Source organism: Rhopilema esculentum, unplaced genomic scaffold (genome assembly GCF_057945365.1).
Source record: "Rhopilema esculentum isolate cy_ngs unplaced genomic scaffold, ASM5794536v1 HiC_scaffold_36, whole genome shotgun sequence".
In the NCBI taxonomy this organism is placed as follows: domain Eukaryota; kingdom Metazoa; phylum Cnidaria; class Scyphozoa; order Rhizostomeae; family Rhizostomatidae; genus Rhopilema; species Rhopilema esculentum.
This window is the reverse complement of record NW_028300847.1, coordinates 1,083,180-1,111,178: the sequence shown is the minus strand read 5'-3', so window position 1 is coordinate 1,111,178 and position 27,999 is coordinate 1,083,180. Positions and strand designations below refer to the sequence as shown.

At 35.2% G+C, this 27,999-nt stretch overlaps 1 protein-coding gene across 2 annotated transcripts; it reads right to left on the bottom strand.

Moving 5' to 3' along the window:
- Window position 1: 1 nt before the first annotated feature.
- Window positions 2–27,999, bottom strand: LOC148957203 (dynamin-like GTPase OPA1, mitochondrial). Of its 2 annotated transcripts, none has more exons than XM_089115685.1 (30): window positions 27,664–27,999; window positions 26,404–26,692; window positions 22,304–22,427; window positions 21,873–21,941; window positions 21,428–21,481; window positions 21,143–21,220; window positions 20,642–20,733; window positions 20,265–20,312; window positions 18,949–19,056; window positions 18,271–18,357; window positions 17,719–17,795; window positions 16,277–16,394; window positions 15,639–15,713; window positions 15,104–15,175; window positions 14,778–14,833; window positions 14,188–14,231; window positions 13,863–13,925; window positions 10,987–11,054; window positions 9,907–9,979; window positions 9,355–9,427; window positions 8,392–8,572; window positions 7,529–7,771; window positions 7,085–7,129; window positions 6,445–6,567; window positions 5,626–5,814; window positions 3,520–3,660; window positions 2,854–2,964; window positions 2,106–2,199; window positions 1,403–1,513; window positions 2–957 (listed from the first exon to the last, which is right to left on the bottom strand). In XM_089115685.1, the coding sequence occupies exons 1-30, from the start codon at window positions 27,699–27,701 to the stop codon at window positions 890–892; spliced, it is 3,012 nt and encodes a 1,003-aa protein (XP_088971811.1). In that variant the 5' UTR covers window positions 27,702–27,999; the 3' UTR covers window positions 2–889. The 2 variants fall into 2 exon arrangements, with proteins under 2 accessions (XP_088971811.1, XP_088971812.1); XM_089115686.1 differs by having other exon boundaries at window positions 20,642–20,730; window positions 27,664–27,998.

Below are 27,999 nucleotides of genomic sequence, written 5' to 3'. Positions count from 1 at the left end.
ATTAAATTTCATTCAATCTGATGACAACATCCATAAAACATTAAACTAAAGTACTTTCTGTCAAAAATAATTCTTAATAAAAAGCAATTAAAGTGAATGAACAGGTAGCATACTTGTTGAATTGAAGGTGAAAGGATATTAAGTGATTCGAACTGCTAATCAAAGTTCAGTACTTTTTTATTCGTTGCATGGGTGTATAAAATATGGAAGTAGTATTTGTATATATTTTAATCAAGACGGGCTCGTCATTTTAAAAGGCAGGGAAAATCGCCTTACAATTTACTGCAAAAATTCTTCCAAGGGACCTATAGACAGGTTTTCTTCTAACAAGACACCAATTAACCACAGAAGATGAAAATGCAATGTGTTGACTACATATTTCAGATGGGACAGCAATACATTAGAACCCTAAGTTTTTTATAAATAAAATTGTTACTTTTTGTTGAAGGATTTAATCAAGTACCACTACTTTGCGAACAAAGTGACACCATACTTTGCGAACTCGAGAATTTGACAAAACGCTTTCAAGGGAAAGGGCAATTTTCAATATCATTTAAAGGCTGCAATTCTATTCTGAAGACAACTCAAATCACATTCAAAAAGCTGAATCTTACCAGAGCCAACAATGTGTATATTACGATAGTAAATTTCAGATACAAGCTCTTCGTAAGTACACGAAACGCAGTACACTAAATTACAGTTCTCTCCTCACGCAACACCAAATATCATATTTCTCTAATACACGTAGCATCTGCGACGAGTTAAGGTATTATTCAGTGAACAGTGAATATTCCAGTGATCCATTCTCTCTACTGCACCAGCAAAGAGTGGGAATTCGATGTGCAGATAAAATACTTGAATGCATTGAATACACTAAGGAAATTATTCGTCAGTTTTTCTCTCTTTTCAAAGCTTCGATAAATTGTTCTAAACTCAGTTGTATGTGCCGAACACGCTCTGGAAAGCAAGTGAAATATTGATGAAGACGATGACGAAATTAACACATAATCTTATAGGAAATGCATTTCAATATAGGATCAAAAATGACTCATTCAATGTCCTAAAGACCTCCTAATAATGTCAATTGCTAACAACTGGCACTTTGTAGGTATATGAGTTTGAACCCAAGCAAAAACGCAATGCAAGGAGAAGCCATTCCCGGAATTTTAGATAATAAAAACTAAAAGATGTAGAGGCTATACTGTACAACTGGTCGAATAATGATAAAATATGTTTTCAAAATTTTCAATATTCAAGCAATAACGTCAAAAGAAACTATTGCTAACAGTTAGTGAACACTTTAAGTTTGAGATTCACAGATCCACTGCAAACTACAGATCAAGTAAAAATTTGGCGGTGTGACGAATTACAGCCAGTGAAAAGAAAACGAAAACATGCTTACTAAGCTCTTCCGCTAAATCAACTTGTCTTCCGTTAAGAAGCTTTTTCTTTTCGTCCTGGTTTTGACCCATTTCAAAAAGAATCTGCTTCACTTCATTTTCCAGTCTTCTACCTGAGAAAACATGGACAGCAGATTATATGTAATACAGGCATTGAATCACTCAGATAATTCAAAAACTTTCAACTGAAATTTTATACAAAACACCATCTTAGGCCTTCATAAAAGCTGACTCAAGAGCATAATCAAGCCTGCAAATAGCCAAGGACATTTAGCAAAATACTTGGACCCCGCAGAGAAGCAATTTCCAGCTCTTTGTATCACTTCAAATGTTACTGATGGCGCAAAAAAGGTTTTGAATTGGCATTTCTGCAATATAATAACTGTTCTAAGAATTATTAGAAAAGAACAACTCATTTCTAATATTTGTATTTTGATAATTATAAACTTGAAGATTTCATATAAGTAGTCTCTCATTTTTTGGAAGATAAATACCGCGTTTCTTCTTAAAAGTGCCCGTCCTTGAAAAAGCACTCCTTCCAAAAAGTGCCCCCTCAACGGAACGAAGTTTTCAAGGAAATATGTTAAACAGTGTACGACGCTAAAACATCGGAAAATTGGTGGTTTCATTGGGATGCGTAGTATTATTCAGCAACATCAAACGCGGTTATCAAACGCAACTATTTGAAAGTTGTAATTTACAAACCTTCAATATTCATTACTTGTTGCCGCAATGCATTACTAGTACTTTGCAGCATTTTTTGAACACGCCAAAACAACACAACGTCGTTACATTGAAGCTACAATTGAAACCAGAAGTTAATTGTCCTTGCTTGTTACAGAGGAAGATTGAGGCGAATCTAAATTCTACATAAATGAGACACGAAATGATATCATCTCGTAAATATCGTTAAATCAACAAATCAGCTAGGGATAGCAAAAAATAAGGTGCATTAATCCTCATCAAAGAAAATATTCAAACAAATAATCCGAACCTTTTCTTGCTGGTTTATTTTGTTCCAGGATAAAATCAATTGGTTGTGTCGCATATATTTAGAATATGATTGGGACAATTCTAGAGTAACCTCTACCACAAGGCAATGAAAACACTGTTATATTGTTATGGTAAAATTTAGAATAGCCGGTCGCAGTAACAATAATCAATGCTTCATTTATCAGAAAAGGCATGAGAAAGCCAGCATTTCCATACGAAGCATTATAAAATGATAAATTCAAGTCGTCAACGTCATTATGATGAAGAATTTAATAATGAAAAGAAGAAATATTACCTAATTTATGAAATCAATTCTTTTATTGTTAGCACATTCATCCACACGCTTATCTCTAAAATCTGCCTCTCGCCCAACTAATTTTCCGATAACAAGGTAACTGTGAGTAAATGATGCGAAGTTGACACAATGGCGCAAATACTACATGATGATGACATTACTTACGTCACTCTTGGCAAGTTCCCTGTGGTAGTATGCTTTGCGACACTCCATTACTCCTTCAAGTGACTGTTTCAGGAAGTGCAGACGATAAAGCGTCTTCCAGGTGTCAGTTATCTAAAGCGCGGACCAACAAAGATTGACTGACGATCAATTGACGGTACATGCTGGACGATCTATCTCTAACCAAAAGTTTTTACTCTAAATCATATCTCTCTGTGTCAATCGGTCCAGAGAACTCGGTTACAACGATGTTTTCAAAACTTATCAAAAACATCAGTATAAAAATTCGAAATCAGCTAGTATATGGAAGCAAAGTCTTTGATGGAAGTTGTTGATATTAAAACAATGCATTCTATGGACCCAATCACGTTTTTCATCTAATTTCAACAAAGGGGTCATCATCATCAGGTACCATCTTCTATCAGAAGGTTGGCTACCATGACCCTCCAAACTATCCCAAAATCTGAGTTTTGGTTTGTTGTCATGGTCATAGATAAAACTAAGGGGCGCAATAGTAGTAGAGAATAACAAAGGGGTGCAAAACCAAAATTCGATACGTCACTTACAGCCAAAAATCATTTTTTGAATTAGTTTCTATCGAAAGGAAATGATGGAAGATATTGGCTCTGGTGATAGTCAAATAAAACACGACAAACAATACACAAATACCGAAGATGGTGCAGCTTCAATGTTGTTCGTCTGCAAATTCTTTCTCACGGTTGTGATCTCATCCTCAGCCAGCTCAGGTCGATGCTTCGAATCAGCTTGCAACAGCCTGTCAAGCTCCTTCTTGATTTCATTTTTAACATGCTGTAAAGAAATCAGAGAGTGTGATAACGTTGAGGGCGTAAAATGTCGGGGATGTGAAAACGTTGAAGATAAATTCGTAGAGGGCCACAAAAAAATTGTAGGGCTTTTCAGACATTGCGATAAAGCAGACATATTAGTTTTCTTTCCGCATACCAAGAAATAAAATGGCTGAGAAAGGAAAAAACCTGGCTGAAAAAAACCAAAATCAACCCCAAAATCAGTATCTTACATTTACAAACAACATGTAATATGACACAGAATGGATTAACGTGTACAAAATAGTTTATAGTGATTCAATCGTTTGCTATTTCCCTTGGTCTGTGGAAATTAACTAGGAAAATGGCAAGGTAATTAGAAAGAGTATTTCCTGACATGACGTCCTTGGCAAGATACTATAAACAATGAAATTTTTTTACTTCGTCTGGTTATTTTAATTCGGAATAAACTCGTCTAGTTTTTTAAAGTACGACTTTAGAAGCACCACTTTTATAAATCCAATGGTTTCGAACTAATGTTATTCGGTTTACTGACGATTATACCTGGTTTCACTCAATGTGTTGTAAGATAAAATTCTAAAGCGCGTTGACTGAAATAGGCCCGGGTACATCATCTGAGCAATCTGATGATTTGAAGTTTAACTTGCATTTCAAAAATAAGACTGAAGAAAGCTAAAGAAATTATCGCTCTGTTAGTGTGGCAAATGCTTTCTCAAAAATCTACAAAAATGTCCCAAAACAGCAGCTTATCTCAAATTTAGATGAAACACCCTCCCTCATTATCTTGGCTTACAGAAAGACATACAAACACAATATGTGTTGATAAAACTAGTAGAAACTGGAGGGCAAGCTTGATAATAACTTTGCTGCAGAAGCCGTCTTCGTGGATCTTTCTAAAGCCATTGACTGCAATTTTATTCAACTTCTTCTATAACAATCCTTTTTTCTTTATACAGCCGGCAGCCCTTCGTAATTATGCCGATGATAATACACTTTGATATTTTTTGAAAACTATGGCTGAGCCCGTCAGGGTTTTTGAGGACAAGACAAATGTCGCTTTAACGTAGCTTGAACAAAATGAAATGATTGGAAACTGTGATAAATTTCATGCTTTGTCGGTAAGAAAGAATCTAGAGTGGATAAAATATAAGATTTCAAGGTCATAGCAAACCAGAACAAACTGTAAAACTTTTATGCGTAGCTCTAGATACCAAATTGAGCTTTGATACGCACATAGCAAGTTTTTGTAAAAACGCTGCAACACAACTAAATTTTCTGAAAAGATTCAGATCACATATTGGATTTTAGCAGAAGGTACTAGCAGAAAGCTTTGATTACTCTTACTTCAATTATTGTCCGACAGTTTGTTACTTTTTTTCTATGACGCTTCAAAAAATTTTTTTCTATGACGCTACTAACAAGTACCAGAACTAAGATTTCTTAAGATCATAAGAGCCCGTATAACTGTGTACTCAAAAAGTAAAAAGGATACACTATGCAAGGCTCGCATCATAATAAAACTCTTTGCATAAAAATCTACAAACAATGAATAAACCAAGTCCACCAAGATTACTTTAAACACAGATCTTCGCACTATTTTTCAAGAAATCCTTGTGACTTAAAGCATATAAGTCCAAATCAAGTAACAAATCAAAATCTTGCAAATAAAATAAACCCAGCGGAAAAATTTGATGAAGCAGAGGGATGATAAAGAATTTGACGCTTGTAGTAGTTTTGATTCTGTTCAATTAAAGTTTTCGAGTGTATATTAATTTCATTAGATTTAGATCAGTTAACTTTTTGTATATTGTTAGTTGTGAAAATATCGAGTCAAAAGAAATAGACAGCAAGAACGTAGGGACACTTTTGTGAAAAGGGGCAATGAAATGTTTTTCGTAAAATATAAAACGACGAAATTTCAAAATCTGTCGAAGAAGTGAAGAGAACTAAAGAAAACACGGGAACGAACTTGCTCGCTGTTTCTGTAAGTCCAGTACATCCATCTTTCTTGCCAGCCTGGGCCTATTAGTGAGTTCAAATCACTCTGGGTCTTATCCTCTTCTTTGAGCAGAGTATTTTCCATGAATTTAATTGCATTGTCCCATTGTTGTTTATCTGGAACGTTCGTGTCTTCAAGAGCACTTCTCTGAATCACACGCTTGAAAAGTAAGGTGAAATGGTGAGGTGACTTATCGATTGAAGAAAGCAACAGCTTACTTGATACAGTGCATACAGGGCCCAAAGCGTTGACATTCCAAACATACATCAATCCAAGCAACGTTGCACATATTTAGCACATACCCCTATTCGTGGTTTGTTGTGGTATATGTAAATAAACTCCGCTAACCAACAAGTGGTAGAATGGGTGCCCCCCGATTACAAAAAAACTTTTTACCAAACAACAAAGAGCAAGCACAGCAGAACAGAATACCACTTAACATCTGTATTCTTCTAACAGGGGGAAAGAGCTATAATCACCTTTATTAGGCAGTAGCGAGCACTTAACATTAAATCGTCACTTTTTTAGAAAGAGAGCTTTATGCCTGTTCAATCTCTTTATAAATGATTTTACTGTAACTAAAATAAAATAACTTTAAAGAGAAATTATTCGATGTATCTCTCAATGTATCATTCTTACTCAATGTATATCTACAATCGAAAATTGTCTAATAAGAAGTCCAGAGTGAATTAAATAATGGTCGTGATAAGCAAAATTCCAACTGATTAGTGATCACATGAAATTTACTTATGCTGTGTTGAATAAACCAAAATATCAAAAATCAAATACCAAATTTTCGTGAGCACTGGCTTGCCAAGCATGGTTCACTTCACACTGGTGCTTCACAGCGGCTTTAAGGTGCTTGAACAATACGCTGTGGCCATCTTTTCTGCCACCGACTGCAACCCCTTCCTGCAACAAACAAATCATCACTCTAACGAAGTCCCGTATGTTGGAGCGATGAATTATTTCAGTAAATTTAAATATCATCCTTTTACGGCCCATTCAAAACTTATATTAAGTCACTCTCATCAATTTGTGCTGTTCTTGGTTACTTCAATCATTAGCTGTTGTTAGGAATCATAAGAGCTTAAGGCTTTCCTGGCGAGAGATGATGCAGGTTATATGAATGCTTTTTGGAAAACCAGTGGTACATTCACTGATTAAATAGACTAAATTACCGAATTACGCTGATAGCATACGATGGGCCTACTGGCTTCATTTCAATGATGGGCCTAGTGACATTGTTTAGGTTACAGAAGCCTTCTTTCTTCTAGGTAAAAGCTGATCATACACGAACAGAAAGAGCAGAATGGAAAGACAGACACTATTCACCCTAAGTAATGAAAAAATCGATTAACAAGTCCTGCTAAATAGCGAAAGAAGCCCAGAAAGTAGTAGCGAGGGCTTATCAAATGAGACTACAAACCTCCATAGCTCTTGCGAATTCATCGAGCAGAGTTTGCCATCCAACCTAATGAAAAGGCAAACAAATAGAAAAAGCAACGAAGATAGTGAAAACGGGATACATGGCGTTTAAGACTGGGTACTTGCATCTACCTTGCGATTAATTTGTGACTAACCTGCGACTAACATGAGATTAAAAACGAATGCTGCCTGAAAAACAAATTAATGAAAATAGTTCCTAGCATAGGTATTAAACGTCGAATTAGTAGTCCTCTTTCAATAATGTCCGAAAATGTAACTTTTCATAAAAGCAATGCTGTTTTGTTTGTTGTTTATAAGAGCAATGCCTTGGTTCAGATTTTTTTATTCATTCGAAGGAATTTTGGAAGCATTTCTTGAACACGTTCTGTAGGAATTACAAAAGATCACTGGCCATTTTTATGTAAAAATACAAAAACAGACTGACCTGAACGCCAGAATCTGGAAGTGATCTCTCAACCCATTGCTTCAAAAGAATATCAACCTCGGTCCTAAATGCGACTGGATCGTTTGTTTGAGCAGAGGGTAAAAAAATATTTTCGAAAGCGTAAGGGGAAAGAGCGTCCCAAAGGTTTGCATAGATACTTTGCTCCCACTCGTGAGGCTTAATTTGGCCCAAACTAAGGACCTCATCCAAGATTTGTCCTCGGGCCTTGTCATATAACTCATCCTGAAAAAGGCAAAATACCAATAATAAGCCGCTGTGGATATTCAATAAATATCATTCATTGAGAGCCATTGCCAAAATTGGCAAGCCAAAGAGGAAAATGACAGAATTAACAGAGAGTAGAAGCGAGAAAGAAATTATATTATTTGCATATGCCTGATACAAAAAATGAAACATGAGCAATGGGCAAATTTATAATATAATCCAATTGAAAATATCGTTCAATATCATTCTAAAAAAAATTTGTTTCCAGTTTTCCGATGATTTAAAAGGCAAGAAAACCCTGCTTCAATAATACTTTTAAGAACATTATGAAATCCCACTCTCGAGTCCACAAGTTGTCCCCTTTGATAATCCATTGGTAAGTACTATTCCTGCATGACAGTACCACGTTCATCTAGACTGCTTGCATACGTCATGTTACTTGCATGTTACATACGTCATTACAATAACCATATCGCACTTAACGTTTTACACCAATGTTTCTATTTATACTTGGAAAATGAAAATAATTACAGGGAATTGATTAGTAACAGCGCCTAGTCTGGAGTTTAACATTGCATGTTCGACACCATGCTGTATCGTAGTACGCAACAAAGAGGACATGGAAGACAAATACATACGCGGTCTAATTCCCGGACTGATGAATAGTTGTTTCTCCATTCAGTTTCTAAATTGAATTTTCTAGCTTTAAAAGTGTCCGCCTGTTGCTCTATAGACTCCCGAACCATGTTCCAAAAGCAGTTTGCAACGGCAAAACTAAGATTCTGTGTCGTCATTTGACTGGCTTTCAAAGTTCCACTCCTAAAAAGTGGAATATTTCTGTTACTTTCTCAAACGACAACAATCTTTTCTGAGATGAATGGAAACAAATTACTGCCCCGAGTGCCAAAGTTCAATAGAATACAAAAACAGGCGGATGGCAATGTTGATATCAGAGGATTCATGGGTGTTCAGGTCAATATTAAAGCGATTAAAGAAATATGGCAACAAGGAAAAGGTCCAGTGCTAGGTTCAGTGCAGCATGAAAGATGGCAACATTGATATCCACAGTTATCTTTACTGCAAGGGAAATATCAATATTAAAAGCATAGAGCTAATTGCAGTATATTACAGTCGGTTACAATAATATAAACCAAACTCTGTGCTTCAAGAAAAATTAAAATATTGAAGAGTAAATAGTTCGATGTTGGATATTACAATTTGCAAATTGAAATCCACAGTATTCTGTACCTCAGGTAAAATGCAAATATTGAAGAGTAAAGAGTTCAGTGCAATATAATACAGTGGGCTAGATTGATAATTCCAATTACTCTGTAGTTTTTGGGGAATGGGAATATTGAAGAATACAGAGTTCGATACAATTTGATACAGTTGCCAACACTCATATCCACAGAATTTTGTAGGTCTGGAGCATTTCATATATTGCAGAGCAATAAGACCAATGCAGTATAATACAGTTGGCAACACTGATATCCAAACGACAGTCTGATCTACTTCATGACAAATGCAAATATAGAAGATAAGAGAGTTAAGCGCAGTATACAATAGGAAACAATTTTCAAGAGCAAAATACCGATACTTACTTGAAAAGTTTTGAATTCCTAAAGAAGTCTTCTTCATACTGTCTGATGGCACTAATGCTGTCACTTGTGTTACCTAAAATAACCATAGCGACATCATCACAAAATGTTCATTAAGCAAGCGTATCAGTGACAAAAAAAGATCAAGACATTGAGACTATGGAGCGCAATTTTGATTCAGATGTTTGTCAGGAAGAGACATTGAAAGGACAGTGCAATGTTTTGCACAGCTAGCATGGATGCTCCAATAAGATCCGTAAAGCACATGAATGTTCAAATGATAATTATTTTTTGATATCCTACAAACTAAGTCTGTTTGGAACAACACTGAATTCATAACGAAAATGAAGTCAGGATTAAACACAAGTGATCAAATCTCGATTGTGTTCAAATCCTAAACATGGAAAGTGAAATTCCTGGTTATATCTGCAGAACGGATACCTGGGAAAGTCAGCTTCCCTGCTGCTTTCCAATAATCGTAACAATAAAAAACAAGTATAGGTAAATTGAACTCTAAGGTGCTGTGTCAGCTAGTTCAAGATATTAATTCCATACCTGTTCCGCTAACAACTGCAAAATAGCCCATGGCCTTCATCGGAAACAACTTCCCAGATAGGATCTGCTTTATCTGAAAGAGACATATCAAAAGAGATATAAAGATGGCAGCAGTATTCAGTCAGCAAAACTTGTTAGGTTGCTGCTGTTTGTCAACTTGATCTGGCATTAAAAAACTAAATGTAGTTACTTCATTCTCAAACAGAAAGGCGAAGATTTCAAGCGCTGTTCAACAAATGTTATTACCGTAAATCTTCGAATTGCCCCCCCCCCTTCCACACATAAGCTTCCCCCTTCGAAAAAGCCCGCGCTGGAAGTATAAATTGTTAATATACCTTCACTTCAAACAACATGCCAATTTTTGCACCTTGATGACCCCAAATGGGGACTTAATTGAGAATAGAACCATTTACTATTTCCTAAATTAAAAACCACTTCTTCGAAGATTTACGTTAAATGAACAATTATTTTCCAACTAACAGAGAGAAGCGCATTTGAGATAACGCCGAAGCACATTAATCACAAAGTGCATTTAAGAACCACTTTTAAGAAAAAAACAGTCACAAATAAAACTTTTATTTTAATATGTTGCATGCAGAACAGGTATTCCTGGGATTCAAATAAACCTATTGTACCGACTTGAATATTTTTCAATGTCGAAAAATACTAACAGTGATATTCGTTAAAAAACAAAAGTATCTGTCAACCTACAGCAGATGTCAAACCTATATGTTCAATTTTCAAATAATATGAAAAATGCTTAGTAAAAATTTTGAACTGAATAAATAGACAATGACTAGGCACACAGTAGAGAGTTTAAAGAAACGTTATTTGTATGCTGAAATATGACATTTTTGCAAATTTGTACTTTCTTTTTTACAGAAAAGTTGAAATGAAATATTTCGAGGTTTTTTCTCGCATATTCAACACTGTTAAAATTGGACTAAAATGAAGAATGTTCATTGTTGTCGCTCTGGAAACAATACTTAGAAGAGGGATCCGTGAAAATCATTATTCAATGACGCTCCTTTGAGGAATTCTCCGGAGGAGGTCGAAGATAAGCATCCAGCATGAACTTACCCTGCTCGGGTTTGCTTCATTTGACTCTGCAACATCAGTCTTTGTAAGCACAAAAATAGTCCTCTTTCCTGTAATAAAATGAATGATATCCAGAGACAGGCCAGGAATACACGTTTAAAAGGAAAGTGCAGAGAATCAAATACACGTTTAAAAGGAAAGTGCGGAGAATCAAATACACGTTTAAAAGGAAAGTGCGGAGAATCAAATACACGTTTAAAAGGAAAGTGCGGAGAATCAAATACACGTTTAAAAGGAAAGTGCGGAGAATCAAATACACGTTTAAAAGGAAAGTGCGAAGAATCAAATACACGTTTAAAAGGAAAGTGCGCAGAATCAAATACACGTTTAAAAGGAAAGTGCAGAGAATCAAATACACGTTTAAAAATACACGTTTAAAAGGAAAAGGCAGAGAATCAAATACACGTTTAAAAGGAAAGTGCAGAGAATCAAATACGCGTTTAAAAGGAAAGTGCGAAGAATCAAATACACGTTTAAAAGGAAAGTGCGCAGAATCAAATACACGTTTAAAAGGAAAGTGCAGAGAATCAAATACACGTTTAAAAGGAAAGTGCGAAGAATCAAATACACGTTTAAAAGGAAAGTGCGCAGAATCAAATACGCGTTTAAAAGGAAAGTGCAGAGAATCAAATACGCGTTTAAAAGGAAAGTGCGAAGAATCAAATACACGTTTAAAAGGAAAGTGCGCAGAATCAAATACGCGTTTAAAAGGAAAGTGCAGAGAATCAAATACGCGTTTAAAAGGAAAGTGCGAAGAATCAAATACACGTTTAAAAGGAAAGTGCGCAGAATCAAATACACGTTTAAAAGGAAAGTGCAGAGAATCAAATACGCGTTTAAAAGGAAAGTGCAGAGAATCAAATACACGTTTAAAAGGAAAGTGCAGAGAATCAAATACACGTTTAAAAGGAAAGTACAGAGAATCAAATACACGTTTAAAAGGAAAGTGCAGAGAATCAAATACGCGTTTAAAAGGAAAGTGCGGAGAATCAAATACACGTTTAAAAGGGAAGTGCGGAGAATCAAATACACGTTTAAAAGGAAAGTGCAGAGAATCAAATACACGTTTAAAAGGGAACTGCAGAGAATCAAATACACGTTTAAAAGGAAAGTGCGGAGAATCAAATACACGTTTAAAAGGAAAGTGCGGAGAATCAAATACACGTTTCAAAGGAAAGTGCGGATAATCAAATACACGTTTAAAAGGAAAGTGCAGAGAATCAAATTCGCGTTTAAAAGGAAAGTGCAGAGAATCAAATACACGTTTAAAAGGAAAGTGCAGAGAATCAAATACACGTTTAAAAGGAAACTGCAGAGAATCAAATACACGTTTAAAAGGAAAGTGCAGAGAATCAAATACACGTTTAAAAGGAAAGTGCAGAGAATCAAATACACGTTTAAAAGGAAAGTGCGGAGAATCAAATACACGTTTAAAAGGAAAGTGCGGAGAATCAAATACACGTTTAAAAGGAAAGTGCGGAGAATCAAATACACGTTTAAAAGGAAAGTGCAGAGAATCAAATACACGTTTAAAAGGAAAGTGCGGAGAATCAAATACACGTTTAAAAGGAAAGTGCAGAGAATCAAATACACGTTTAAAAGGAAAGTGCAGAGAATCAAATACACGTTTAAAAGGAAAGTGCAGAGAATCAAGTACACATTTAAAAGGAAAGTGCGGAGAATCAAATACACGTTTAAAAGGAAAGTGCGGAGAATCAAATACACGTTTAAAAGGAAAGTGCGGAGAATCAAATACACGTTTAAAAGGAAAGTGCGGAGAATCAAATACACGTTTAAAAGGAAAGTGCAGAGAATCAGATACACGTTTAAAAGGAAAGTGCAGAGAATCAAGTACACATTTAAAAGGAAAGTGCGGAGAATCAAATACACGTTTAAAAGGAAAGTGCAGAGAATCAAATACACGTTTAAAAGGAAAGTGCGGAGAATCAAATACACGTTTAAAAGGAAAGTGCAGTGAATCAAATACACGTTTAAAAGGAAAGTGCAGAGAATCAAATACACGTTTAAAAGGAAAGTGCAGAGAATCAAATACACGTTTAAAAGGGCAGTGCAGAGAATCAAATACACGTTTAAAAAGAAAGTGCAGAGAATCAAATACACGTTTAAAAGGGCAGTGCAGAGAATCAAATCAAATAATTTATCAAAAACTGTCAACGATAAATAAACGCGGTAAAATGATGATTGGCTAGACAACACAGACAATTTTACTGGGAACATGATGATGAAGCTGAAATCCAGGTAAGGTAAGATGTTTAAATACAAGCCTCTCTTCTTTACGTTTTTTCCTAGAACACAAACACTAAAATGACAGTTCCACTGGGAGCAGAAACAGCTAGACTACTCCATGACCATTACAAGTAAAGATAAAAAGATGAAGCAACAATCAGTATTACAAATAAAAAAAACAAATGTTAAATAAAACAATACAAAGATACAGCATAATTTAACTACACAAGATCGGGAATGTCTAATTAAAGAAGAACAGTCAAAATTAGTTATTTTATAATGATGTTTAATGGGAATTTGTTGTGTCTTCGGGTGTAACCAAAGTTAATCGCAGTTGGATCAAATTGATCAGTTTTGTAGATATAATTAAGAGTCAATTCAAGTAATTTCAGTTGATACCAGTGGGTAGGTATATATTACCATTTAGTAGATATCGCATTAGGGCCCTATTTGGCATCAGTGAGGACTGTCTGACCATGAAATCAAGAAATCATCGAACCTGATTAAATATTGATGGTTTAACAGTTTGGACATTTCAGATAAAAAAACAGAGGAGCAAGTATATCCAACGAACTTTAAATAACAAACAAATGAATTCAACGATGACGTACCACTAGGGTCACACGAGCTGACTGTTTCAGTGACAATACTCCTCTCTGCGTCAACCGAACCATCTACAAGGAGAAAATTTTAACTTCATTATCAAGCCGAAAATCTATTCCAAGTGTATTCAAAATCTACTCCACTTCTGCATTGTAAAGAAGCAAAAGAAACATGGCCTATAAAGCTCGATTGCAAGTAAAACCTTTAAACAAGTCTTTAAGCCTAATCCCACTGCACGTTATTCTCTATCAACACTTTCAGACTTGAGATCTTGCTAAATCCTTTATAAAATCAAAACTGTAATGTGAAAACATTTCTCCACTCGATACTTACCCTGAACACACAATATAATTGCATTTGGATTCGACATGTAGTACCTGAAAAAGGGCTAATGATAATAAAGTAGGGAAACGTCATTTGACATTTTGCGTACACTGAAAGGCACGTTTAAAACCCTGGACTATGACCAACAAGGTCGAGACAAACGTTGAATGTCACGAATACAACAGAAATGGTGGATGATGTGCGTCAACATAGAGAGAATGCAACAAAAAGTTTAAAGTAGAATTAAAACGTTTCTTAATATTGGGATAAGGTTACTGAGAAGCAAAATTAATGACGGCAATCAAGTAAAACGAAATTTCAATAAAAAGTGGTTTCATAAGTTGAAAAAAGAAATAAAACGCAGTTTAACCTAAATTTGGCTTTAATCAACGCTTCTTCATTTACGACTAAACTACGACTATGCTTCAATGCGCTTACTTACGTTTTTGACTGGATTGCTGAATTACAATACGTTTTTGTTGACGTCAACTCAATCTGTTCAAGTATTATCAAAGATGGCAAAATACTTTTTCTATCCTCAAAGTGATAACAAACAAAGAAACAAACAAATGATGAAGCGATAAATAATCCAAACTTGCCTTGTAGCTTCCATTATTGATTTTTTCGTGTTTGTGCCCATACCCGTGGTCTCAGTCTAGAAAAAAAGAAAGAATATGAGAAAACAATGAATTCATCGTGATGAGAATGAGAAAAGTGACGAAAAACTCCTTAAATCCCAAGACATTTAAAGCCTGTTATACTTTCTCGGCTAAAACCTCGCTAATTGATAGCTTCACGTAATACGGAGCCAAAACTGTGAGGTCATAGAGAGAAGTTTACAGGTACTATTCCGCCGGAGTCAAATTTGCAGACAAATCTTCCATCACGATATTGCAAGCTCGTGATTAGATATGTGGATACATACGCTGATTGTTCCAGGAAGATCGACGAGTACCATCCGAGGAATACCAGGGCCTTTGACATACATTGATATCACCTGTTTCAAAAAAATCATAGCATTAGAAAAAATCGAAAAATATTGAAGGAAAAGAGATAAGCGCTTTTACCTTCAAGCCATACGAATTATACCCCTCCCGAATTATTAAAATATTTCAGAAAACTTTTGAAAAAAAATTTAAATTTTCCTCTAACTTGAAAAACTGGCGGAAAATAAGATTATAACAGGGAAATGCTTAAAAAAATTAGTTGCACGGAGTCGTCATTTTAAAGGTAAAACGAGGGTCTTGCGGTATTTGATGCCAATGTGGTATCAGTTTTGGATTCATTTTGACTAGTTCAAAAAGGTAACAGCTGAAAACAACTTATATCACTCGATGTCCTTTAGAAAGGCAAGAATGAAGCGTTTCAGCTGCGATTACTTCATACTTTTATAGGTTCTCCGTAAATTGATTCACGGTCGTCACACAACTAGATGGCAAAAAAAAGAAATTAAGACTCACGTCTGTGCTGACTGTTTGGCCTTCTTTCAAATTACTCTTCATTTTTATTTCGATTTCGGCTCTCAGTCGACGAAGCTGGCGATAAAGTTTATATCATTTGAATCTGGCACACATAGAATGGATTAGAATCTGGCACACAAATCTATTTTTAGTTACAGTTACATAGAGAATAAAAATTTATACGTGAGAAAATACTGAAAGAGTAGTGATAGGCAAATTAAAGTTTGGAAATTTAATGTTGGTCTGAATGCGACAAGGTCTCTACCATACCAGCCGATTTATAATAAAGCTCTTTTGTATGTTATCACGCCTTGCTCGTGTAGGTAAGGGCATATTTATCGATAAATCCACAAGCAGGATAAGATTTGCTGATAAAGAATGGCAACTTGACATTATCTATAGCAGGATGCTGAAAGGAATAGACTAAAATGAATTTTACTTTTAATTAGATAGGGGGAGTTACTGCAAAATCAAGAATGGTCTTTCTTATGTTCGCAAGACGTTGTAAGAAGTAAAACCAATGGAACGCGTTAATATGAGAAGTATACAATACTAGTGCTAGTACAGCTCAGGGGTAAGAAATCTACGTAGTATGGGCCCTACAAAAGCAGTTTGTAATGAAGACTATAAAATCTCACCTCATTTTCGTCGGTGAGATCAAACTCCTTGGTAGCGCCTTTGAAGCAGGCAACGTGATTAGGCCCTTCTGATAAGGTCACCATTATGGGGCATCTTGTCATCATTTCACCGGCACCCCTGCGGACAGAAAAAGAGATCAATTTGACCAGGAACCCAATAAAATGAATTTAGGAATACAAATGTTGATTCAAAAACACCTAGCTAGTTTTAGAAAACCATTTGTCAATTCTTTGTCAACCTAAATGAAATACAGTAAAACCACAAAAAAGAGCCTACAATCAGAAACTATGTTTTCTAACTGATGAATAAGAAGGATTCCAGCACGATATCATAGCAAGGTTATGAATAAAAGCTTTCATATTCGTGAAAACAACAGCAACTTGTTTAGAAAACCTTGTTTAATGGACTCAACAATTGAATTCAAAACTAGTATATGTTGATGTCAGCATAAACTAGTTAAGCACAGCAGAGAGGCAAGGAAATTATTCACCAAATGGATTATGACGGCCACATGGACAGGAAAAGATCAAATACTGCCTTTGAGACAAAATAAATATGACTTTTATAGAAATGAGCTTTATGTTGCGGGCAACTTAGTTTTCAAACTTCAGAGCCTAAACAAGCTGAGTTCATAAGAAGGGTACTGTATGCAGGCTTGTAGTGTTCTGCAACACACCCTCAACATATTGCTGGGTTTGTAAAAAGGAGTGTGAAAATCTAAGTCAAAAGGTAGCTTACATGGTAATTTTACTTCTATGGTCATTACCCGGAAATCATGGTCAAGTAGTTCCAGTACAAAAGCATAGCAATTCCAGTTTCATTATGCAATATTCAAGCAAGAAAAAACTTTGTCTGGCAGTAAATTAAACTACGTAACCATAATAAAGACGAGTTACGGAAAAGGGTTTCTGAACAGAATTTATGTGTTGGCTGTTCAACGTGCCAAGAAACAATATTAAAACCTTTTACACTACACCTTTTCGGCCAAAACATATTATATCAGCGTATTAGTCAATCACATTACTGCAATACCTGGAAGGTACCATGACAGCACATGCCAACATGTGAGCAACTTGTTTTGACTCGTGGAGAAGTCTTGCTTGAAGAAACAGACAACTATTCTTTCCAAAAACAGCAACGTGGCAAATAAAGATACCATCCGAATCTTGCAGAGGCTTGCAGAATAGTTGTCATTACCTTGAAACTTGTTTCTGCTTGTCCTTCCTCTCATAGTATAACTCAATCGAGTCATTTTTATGCCTGGAATTAGAAAGCTGGCGACTCTGCTCACTTTTAGTGAATCAAGCCTCAATCCAAATAATCGTCACAATATTATTATGTTCCCTACCATGGAACAGCAGTTTCAGAATTGACAATTATAAGGGGGAAACTCCTTACCCTAGAACAGCTCTTGCAAAGTCAACAACATATAACTCCTTACCTTGGAAATATTCGTGCCCTTGCAATCATTTCTAGGACGCTTGTCTTCCCAGCACTTTGGTCACCAACAACAACAACCTGTCAGTATATATACAACAACAACCTGTCAGTATATAAACCAATCATACAGCTATATACAACACAAAAGCACCTTGATTCGTCTGAAATATTTTGCAATAATTAAGAGGTCATCGCAAAAAAAATTGACATATGTCAAATATTTTTGGAATTTATCAAAAGCATCTTTTGAGAAAGAGAACTTGCGTTTTCTGATGTTAACTCATTGAAGCAATATTCGAGATATGACGCAGGTGTGATCAATAAGTTTGAGATTTAGATGTAATTTAAAAATCCTTGCATACGGCAATCATTTAACAACATCAACTCCAGATATACTCATTTTCTGCCCATCTATTCTAGTCTGAAACTGTAATGTGAAATGCATATTTAGGCGCTGATAAAACTCATGAACACGAGACAGGTGGTTTTCTAGCACAATTCATACATCACTATGCCAATACCCCCATTAAAAACTAGATGAATGAGAACTCACCCTTGGCAAGTGATCTTGAACATTGTAACTAGCATCGTACTCTGATAGCAAATCTAGTACATCCGAGTACATATCTATTAAGGATCTCTGTAAGGAAGACAATTTTTCTATGTTAAATAAAGCAGGAATTACATCAGCAGATTGCTCATACAGTTTGGGTAGTCGTTGCAACACACATTCACTGAAAAATCACCCAAAACCTTGATTGACATTTTCTTGCAACTTTCATGTCAATCAATGCTTAATTTTCAATAACTGTGCCCAAAACTAGGACTGGAGGATTTCATATATAATCATAAAAAATCCTGGACTATTGAAATTAGAATCGACATTCTCAGATTCAACAGAAAGAATTTTAGATTTTTGACTGGTTTCATACCAGTGACTGCAAGTTGACATAAACATTTCCAGATAAGAACGACATAGTAAGCAGTGGCGGACACTTGGGGGGGCAAGGGGGCGACGGCCCCCCAATACTTTAGAGGACAATGGTCTTTTGTTCAAAAACAATGGGAAATGTGACGTCATCTTATTAAAACAATAGGCTTGCCCTCCCCCCCAATATTTGACCAAGTGTCCGCCCCTGATAGTAAGTATATATTGTGTGGAAATAAATGCGGCTAACAACAGCTGAAATAATCCCTTTTTGCACTGTGTGACCGAAGCAAAACCCCATACCTTTATTTTGCGGTTATTTGATGATACTTTCTCTCCTCTAGACATCAGCTGTTTCCGTAATTCTCGGTTTTCTTGCTCAAGACGGTCGATCTCCCTTTGAAATTTTTGCTGGAACATAATAACATTTGCTAAGTAGATAAAAGGTAAGGAGTATTTTTTGGCGTCAAGCTACGAAATCAAAATGAAAAAATTCTGAAACATTCTACTGCATCAATTTTATGTCTACAAGCACCAAAATCGAAATAATAATATTAGTATAGCACTCAAAGCGCAGGGTATAAATCTTTTTAGCTGAGTTCCCACTTGGATTCACAAGCATTGTCATTTTTATATATAAATACAGTTATATATATATATATATATTAAGTTATTTAGTATATAGTTAGTTCATAAAGAAAAGCAAATGCCAAAGTTACTTGGAAACTGAAGGACATTAGAGTTTTATACTCTTTTTCTGAGTTTACTGTCTCGGAAAAAAACGCTTTCGAACACCATACATAACTTTGAACTAAACTAAAGTTTTTAAAAGAGATATTAATGATTGCAGGTAGATCTTTTGAATTGACTTTATTTTTCGAAGGATTTTGGTCAAAGTTTCTAACTTCTAACCTACAATACAAAAATTATCTATTAAAGGCACTATCACCCGACGCATTTCGTTGACCATGGAAATTTCCAAATAGCTGAACTGCACAATTGACCTATTGTTACGTATCCAATCGGCAATGAAAGGCTAATTTTCAATGTTTTTGCAGTCAGAAATACGCTGCAGAGCCTATTTTTAACTTTGAAAGGTTCACTGACGGGACATAGTATTTTGCAAAAGAAATTGAATGCATATGAAGGAGCTAGTTCAGGCTTGCATGTGCTTGTATACACAGTCACAAAGAAAGTGATTCTTTCTTCTCCCAAATGTAGTGAAAAAGGCATGGTCTTTAAATATAAGTTCCATATGTGGAAAAAAGGCTTTAGATTGTTGAAAGGCTCTATTCTCATCAGCCAAGCGACTAACGGTTACCCCTTCCCAACTTAATCATAAAAACCCCAAGTCATTTTTCTACTAAAAAACCTCTATAAAACTTCGTTTTTTCCGTTGTAAGAATTAAAACGTACAAAAAAATGAAGAATGAGAAGAAGCTGAAATGACTTGAACCAAAAAAGCTTCCATTTAAAGAGTGTATCGCCAATCTATAGAGAATCCTTCGCATAAATTTTATCTACATGACGTGAAAATACTATTCAGTGTTCTTAACAGAGAAACACTTGCTCGAAGCGACAGCTACAGACCAAAGTATTGAGATTGAAAATTTTGTTACCTGCATTTCAATTAATTCTGATTGTGCTCTCGCAAGATGGTCACGTAGCTAAAACAATAAGAAATGAAATGCATTGCAGACGGCTTTAAAAATAGAAAGACTCGTGACAAAATGCACTTTCAGCGTTATAATCTTCTTTAAGAATTTTTTACGACTCGCAATCTTCTTTTAGGAATTCTGCTCCATAGAATGAAAACCTGGTGACAAACTTGACAAAAAATAACAAATTTATATGGAAAGTTAAAAGAGATAATTCAAAATGATGAATATAAGAGACCGGGTTAGATTAGAGTATGTTTTGTTTCAGGTTAAAAAACTGGTTGATGAAAAGAAGGTTCAGGCAAGACTGAGGAAGACAAGAGAAAAACTTCAAGTACTTGCTGGTCCTCTGTCGATAAATCTTTCCTTCTCTCTTGGTCATTCTCAGGTTCACCAAATATGGCTGCGGAGACCACCGATGGCCTCGCTTCTAGGACAAATGGCAACAACATCAACAACACTGTGGCAGATAAATTTGCGAGTTTGCAATGATGGTGATTTAGCTTTTCGTTAATAAGACGATATTTTCATAACGTTTTAGGTTGTTAAACTGAACAAAAAGCTTGAAAAGATGGTCTAATGAGACAGCTAGTTAATTCTGACAGTGATAGTATAGTCTGAATTTGAGTCATGTGTTGAGATTTGAAATGAGTATAAAAGACAAAAACTTACTTTGACACAGATATAAAAACATGCAACTGAGTGTGCATATATAATAGAATATGGTAATGTTGGACAAAGCACAAAAATATCTAGTTTCTTACAGAAAAGGCTAGTGAATAAAGTTTCCTGGACTTGCATAAATCAATTATTTATATCTAAAAAGTGGTCCAGCCCACCTGCCAGGATCAAATCATCAATGACGTCACTGGCCACATCCATAATACGACCGGTCACCTCCTGTAAATCAACTGCTTCTGTGAAAAGAAAGGGAAAAAATTGTCATTTGTGATGCATTTGTGAAACAAGCAACGGAACAGGAACTGCTTGATAATAGAATAATAGAGGATAATACTCATAAACTAAAAGGGTAAAATAAATTGTACGAGGGTGCATGAATGATAAAAAATAGAGGATACATGAAAAATAGAATAATAAGTTAGAATAATAATGCAATGAAATACCTTGAAGTGAAATTTCATTTTCATTGGCCTTCTTCTGAAAAATGCTTTTTGAAGCTTGAGAGATAAATAAAATAAAACATAAACTTCAGCTCCATCTTCAGGAAGTGAAGTATATATTATTAGAAAACAAACAGACTTGGCCTGACTTCACTAAGAACCAAGCAAAAAGTGTTGAGACTGTCGGTAAATCACCAAAGACATCTCTTGTTATAATAACAATATAATTATGCCCATGCTATAATACTATGATTTGAACTAATAATATAATCAAAATAACGCATTATTACCTGATAAAAACCTCAAATGATGATTAAACTATAAACTTTTGAATTATGCCTACTGAAAAATTTAACAGACCTCGAGTAAAAATATAAAAAGTTTAACAATTACATTGAAAATGGTCTGGTCATAGAAACCATGAAATTTGAACATAGGGACTACCTACCATCTATAACAGAGTTTTTATTTAAATACAAATCCAGGCCTGTCCAAAAATCTTTCATCTTTTCTCTAACTAAAAGGGAAACCACCAATATCCATGATTAGACATTGATAGTTATTTAAAAAAAAACTTTAAAGCTTCAGATAAAAATAAAAAGAAGTCATTAGCAAATGCAAGCACCTCAGGACATCTGCATTCTGACTCATGGAGATTAAAAACAAGAGACGAAAGAGTGGTTTAATCTCAAAAAAATCTTACCAAACTCTATTTATCATAAATCAAAATAAAGCTTGACTTCTTGTGGCAGCAGGGCTCTTAGCTACCTTTGCAAAAAATTATCTTCCTCCTGATTCCATTTGTCTCAGTAATTCAAAGATCTAAAATGCATCAGACAGGGAAAAAGCGTCTTTCATGAAAATTGAAAGAAAACTCACTGTTTGGTAATTTATCACTAACAGATGGAACTTTATCTAAAACTTCTAAGTAATCCTTCAACCAGGTAATGCTTGGCATCCCATCAATAAATTCGTTCCATTGATCTTTCCTTTTGTTATACTCCTGTTGTCAAAAAACAAGAGAATAGTGCTAACTGTTTTTGATCTGGAAAAAGTATACAGATACTGAAGTTTGCAAAGTAAATTGGCACAGTGTGATTATAAAGATAAAAAATATTGAGAGAAATGCCTTTGATGCATGAAATATGTATACTACCCCTTTACAAATATGACATCTTAACAAACTCAAACATAGTAGGTCTGTTTTAAAAAAATTTCTTCCAACATCAATGGTTTTAAATACCTATGGTATGGCAAGTTGTTTCAGTACTGTTTGACTACTTGTTTGTTTCTAAAGGCCCAATTGTCTCTCAGGCAACCAATCAATCATACAATCAAGACAACAAGTGCTTGAAATGTGAAAGCTTGCAATGTTAAGAAAGATAGAATTCCTGCCAAGTGAGATACTTGAAAAGATCCACTTCAGCACGATTGTTCTGAAAATAACATATGGGCTGCTGGTGTGGGGGTCATGTTCAAAGAATCTACTACAGAGGATCGAATGTCAGCACAAAAAAGCAGCTAAGCTGTAAGGAAAACGAATGAAAAGGTGAAAGATGTAGAGGTACTCCGAAGAGCAAGCTGCAATAACATCAAAACTTCATTAAAATTTTTAGGACATACTGCCATAAAATGGAGTCTTAATAGTTATGGTATGAGCTAGAAATTGTGCCATGCAGATTGAACTACTTGATTGTTCTTCTTTAACTTAACAGGCTAAACTACATCAATTTTTATTCTCAAAGTTTTTTTAAAAGCCATGTGATAGCATAGGGCTCTCTTGGTCAGAAATTGCAACCCATGACAAAAACTTATGTGATCAGTGTGGGGTGGGTGTTTCAAATATATTTGATAACACAAAATAATGAAATTTTTTAACAGGAATTATTCCAAAGAGGATAATTGCCATAAACGATTAAATTGTTGTTTAGAGTAATGTGTGAGATAGAGTGGTGTTTGTCAGAAAGTTTGTTGCTAATGGTGATAAATGTCCTTTTGACATAACAAGGTTTGCCATTTTGCACCGATTTGGAAATTCATTACAGCGTAACATAAGAACGGACTTCCATAAATGTTTTGCATAAGGGAACCTAGGAAAAATAGCTTCACACGAAGTTCTTAAAACTCTTCCATTCTTGCAAAACCATTTTATTGCAAATGATGCAAAAGCTAGAGGCTCTTAAAAGTGTATGCCTTTCATCTGACCAGAACTGGGGACCATCCATCTCATTTTGGAGAACATCTCAGTGTTGTAATCTTCAAGCCTCTGCTTAAGTGTCTTGAAAGCAGGGTAAAGCTGGGGTTCACTTGACGCTTCACCTCCCAGACGCTCTCCAAACACCTCTTTGGAGAAAAGGGTTGAATAGTAACTTCCACGGTCAGGTACTGGCAATTTTCCTTGTGCTTTCCTTTGTCCTCTATTTTGAAAGACATCCCTGCAAATTCTCCACCATAGCTCACTTGGAATTGGTGCATGTAGCTTTTAAGAACCTCTGCATCTTTCCCTATCTCATTCAGCTTTTCTTCAAGCTTTTAAGGGCCTGTTACTGTGAAATAGATAAGCCCACTTGAGTTGTTTGGTAACTGACTCCAGGTAATTGTGCAAGCAGAAAATAAATCAAATTGATATTTGCCATTGTTGTGCAAACTGGTGTCCATCATTGTGGCACCAAAAACTAAAAAAAGCTTTTGATTGCCTTCTCGTGTAAACACTTGGAAAAAATATCACCTGTGGAGACCAGCACGCTTTAATGGGCTAGCCCACTTCATGTAAACAGACCCTTAGTTGATCTTGAAGTTGAAAGAGTTTCTTCAATGGGCAACAACATAAAGGAGTTTCCGTTTAGAAAAAAGGGTTTCTCAAATGAATGGACCAATTTCATGAATGAAAAAATTTAACACTGGGCATGAAATTTATCGCTCCAAAACAAAACATCGGGCATGTGCCTGCATGCTTGGGTGCTATTGCGCATCCTCTCTGAAAGCCCTGCAAATAATTTGTCATTTGATAGTTGGACTACTTGCTTGTTTTCAAAAGGGGGTCTTCATAAGCCAAAAATGTAAAACAATCTTCCTGAAAACAAAGCTGTTGTGTAGCTTACAAGAACAATCAAACTGGCTATAGTACAAACAATAAAAATGTCTCATTCTCCTGAAAAAGTCTAAGTTCAAAAACTTGTTTCCTTTTTTCTCTGCTTATAAGTTTAAGTGCTCCATATTTATAGTAATGTGTATTCATAAAAAATATAAGGTTATGAGGCAGGCTCCTAATTTTCTGCTAATACAATGCTGACCTGTCAAATTTTTGTGACCTGTCATTGAACTGAGCTTTTCAAAAGTCTAACATTTGGAAACGAACTTAAATATTTAAAAAATGACTATATTATATATATGTATATAATACAATCATATGATTATATTATAATTATATTTTTGATCTGTTTTCTAATTCATTTCAATCCATTTTCTCTTTACTTCTTATTATTTATAATGGTCCTTAGTGTGGCAATGTGGGTGTAGGTCCAAACAGATACATTTCTATCTCTTTACATACAAAGTTGTGCAGTGGGTCATTCCATGTCAAATCATCAGACCCATGTAACCCATGGTCTTAGAATTTCTTGATTTTTTCACCACAAAGAGCCACTTTGGAGAAAACACTACATACAAAATTTCATCCTTATATCTCTTACGGTTGCGATTTTGTAGCCGTTTCAAAAGTGACCCATTTTAGACAAATATGCCACACCCAGTTTACCAAGCGATGGGCGCGGCTTTCTATCAATAGCTGTAACTTTTCTATAGTTGTCAATATTTACTTGAAAATAATGTCAATTATTGATTTGATACTGTAGATTTCAAATATTGCATCAGAATTTGTCAATTCTCTAAGGTGAAGCAGATAGTCATATGTTAAAGGTTATCACTTGTTTTGAAAATATTCCCAACCGGTGTATATAAATATTGAAAAAAAGTCCTGTAGCTGGAATCATAGCATTAGAAGCTTGCTATATTCTGAAAGTCTATTCTTTGGGCTATCAGAAAATGTTTAAGATTACAATTGCAATTGAAGTATTTTGAGTTAATTGCACCTTACAAAATGGGTATAATTTTGCAAGAACCGTGAGCAAAAAAAATTTGTATTTAAGGTAATATTGCATGAAATAAAAATAGCTGCTAAAAACATTGAATCAATCATGATTTCACATTCAGAGACAACAAAGAATAATCAAAAATGATTCCTAGCCATGAAAAAGCTGAGATACTGCTTTATAGTCACTGTAGCTGAAGCTCTAAGTTTGACCTGTAATTGTTTCGGATGAATCAGTTTTGCAAAGCATGTAAATGTGATACCCAGCATATGTATGATCTGCTTGATCATGTAAAGTTCTGAGTGGGTTCAGGTGGGTGCATTAAGTTCATTTGAAAGTCCCCTTCATCTTCATTAATGTCATAGAAACCCACCCATCATTGTCATATAGGCAAGCAACATACTTTATCGAAAAGCAAAGTTTCCTGCAAAGTCTCTGTCATCAGAAAATTACTTGAAAGCAATCTTTTCATCTTAAAGTAGATAAAACTGGGGTGTAGCCTGCAATTTTGCTTGTTCCAATGGGCTGACTGAATTTCATCTTAAGTGAAAAATTCATAGTTTTTGGCAAAGTCAGCAACCTGGGTATAAACAGGGCTATATTGGCACTAATTAGCTTTGCAAACAACATTGAGACCAGGTTAGGAAGAGAGCAAGTCAGTTACCCACACAAAGGCTTGATAACGATGGAGAAAGACTGAAAAAATTTCAAAAAGCACTTGAATTCCTACTTAATTTAATTTTTTGCTGAACTAATATACTGCCTGATTACATCAATCTAACTTTGAGAAATAACGCAGATACAAATGGACTTAATTGTCTGCAAAAAATACAGATTTATTTAGCAATTTAGGAAAAACATGCAAAAACGAAGCAAGATAATATATACCATTTTGGCTGCCATAACACTAGTTCCAACTCCACCAAGAATGAGATACCTCAGCTTTGCGAAATGCCTAACTGCTCTAAGAAAAAACATTCCGATTTGCCTCCTGCTTTCAACAACACCTAGGATTGGATACGTTTGGGATCTTTGAAGTGATGCTCTTGACAAAATATTTATTGTCTGTCTGTTTCTATCACTCTTTGAGACAATTGTTCTACTGATAACATTTTGACCTGTTGTAGGCTTTGCTTTCTGACATACACAGAAAGAGGTCTTGCATGCAACAGCACACCTGAAAAGTGAAATCAGAAAAAAAATTGACAAATCGGTTGCATTCATGTACCATAGACATCTTACAAAGAGTTTTATTGATTGTCACATTATAGGCAGAGTTGGAATTTGAGCAATAAGAAATCAATGGAAAAGTATATATCAATTATATATCCCAGATATTACATATATAAGATAATTTTTCATGGATTATGCAGATTGAGATATTTTCAAAATGATGAGTTTTTGCAATGCTCTAGTAAAATTGATCAATTAATGGTTTTGCCTCTATGGAGTAAAGGTTGACCTCCAATCATAACAAGACACCTTCTACAGGAAAAACCTACTGCAAGGCCAATGGGGCAGGTGGGTTTCATAGTGGTGCAGGTGTGGTGTTCCAGAGACCAATTTGTCTATACAGCTGATAGAAATGTAAGGCAGAGGCAATTTTCAAAAGCTGGATGGGCTATTAAGAGGAGAAATTTGATAATCAAAATTGAAAAGAACAAGCAATTTATGATTATAGCCCAAGTTGGGGAAACTTGTTCACTTGAGTATATCCCTAGGGAGCAATTTCAGTGGAGTTGGGGTTTATTCTGTCCTTTTTCTGATTAGATGACCACCTCTAAATTTTGTTTAGTTCAAAAATTGTTCTTAATGTTTATAGAAAGATACACCAATCAGTAATAAGAGTAATAAGTGAATATAGTAAAAACCTGCATGAAAGAACCCGTGAGTTCTTTCCAGGGTAATATGGCACCCAAAATGGTTCTTTACTGCAGGGTGTTTTATAATTAGCAAAAATCAGCAGGGAGAACCTCAGTCTCTGCATATTTCTTTAAGTACATTTTAACTGTAGGTACTATACTTGTAAGAGTGAGAAATTTGTGCAATTTCAATTTGGGCAAAAACAACATCAGGTTTGTAGAACCAGGATAATACGTACAGCACTGATGTAATAATGGACAATTCGACACAAAAACAACTCTATACCTTCTGAAAACTCCACTTGTCATCTTCACGTTTAGCATCCTTCCAAAATATGCGATCAGTGACTGGCATATGATTTGCAATCTGTTTACTGTTTCAATCTAGGCCATCTAGTTTGATAACAAATCTGCTGCACATGTTTTATGGCCTAATTCTTCAAAAAAGTTATAAACTTTTTTATCTGGAGCTCTGAATATAATTAACAAACGATGCTACGATTTAAATGAATGGTACTTTCGAAGACAAAAACTGAATGGCAACTTGATGTCTTTGCATACCACACCTCTTGTGACGGCTGTGTGGATTCGCCATTTCTAAAAGATTTTGACCTTTGCTTGG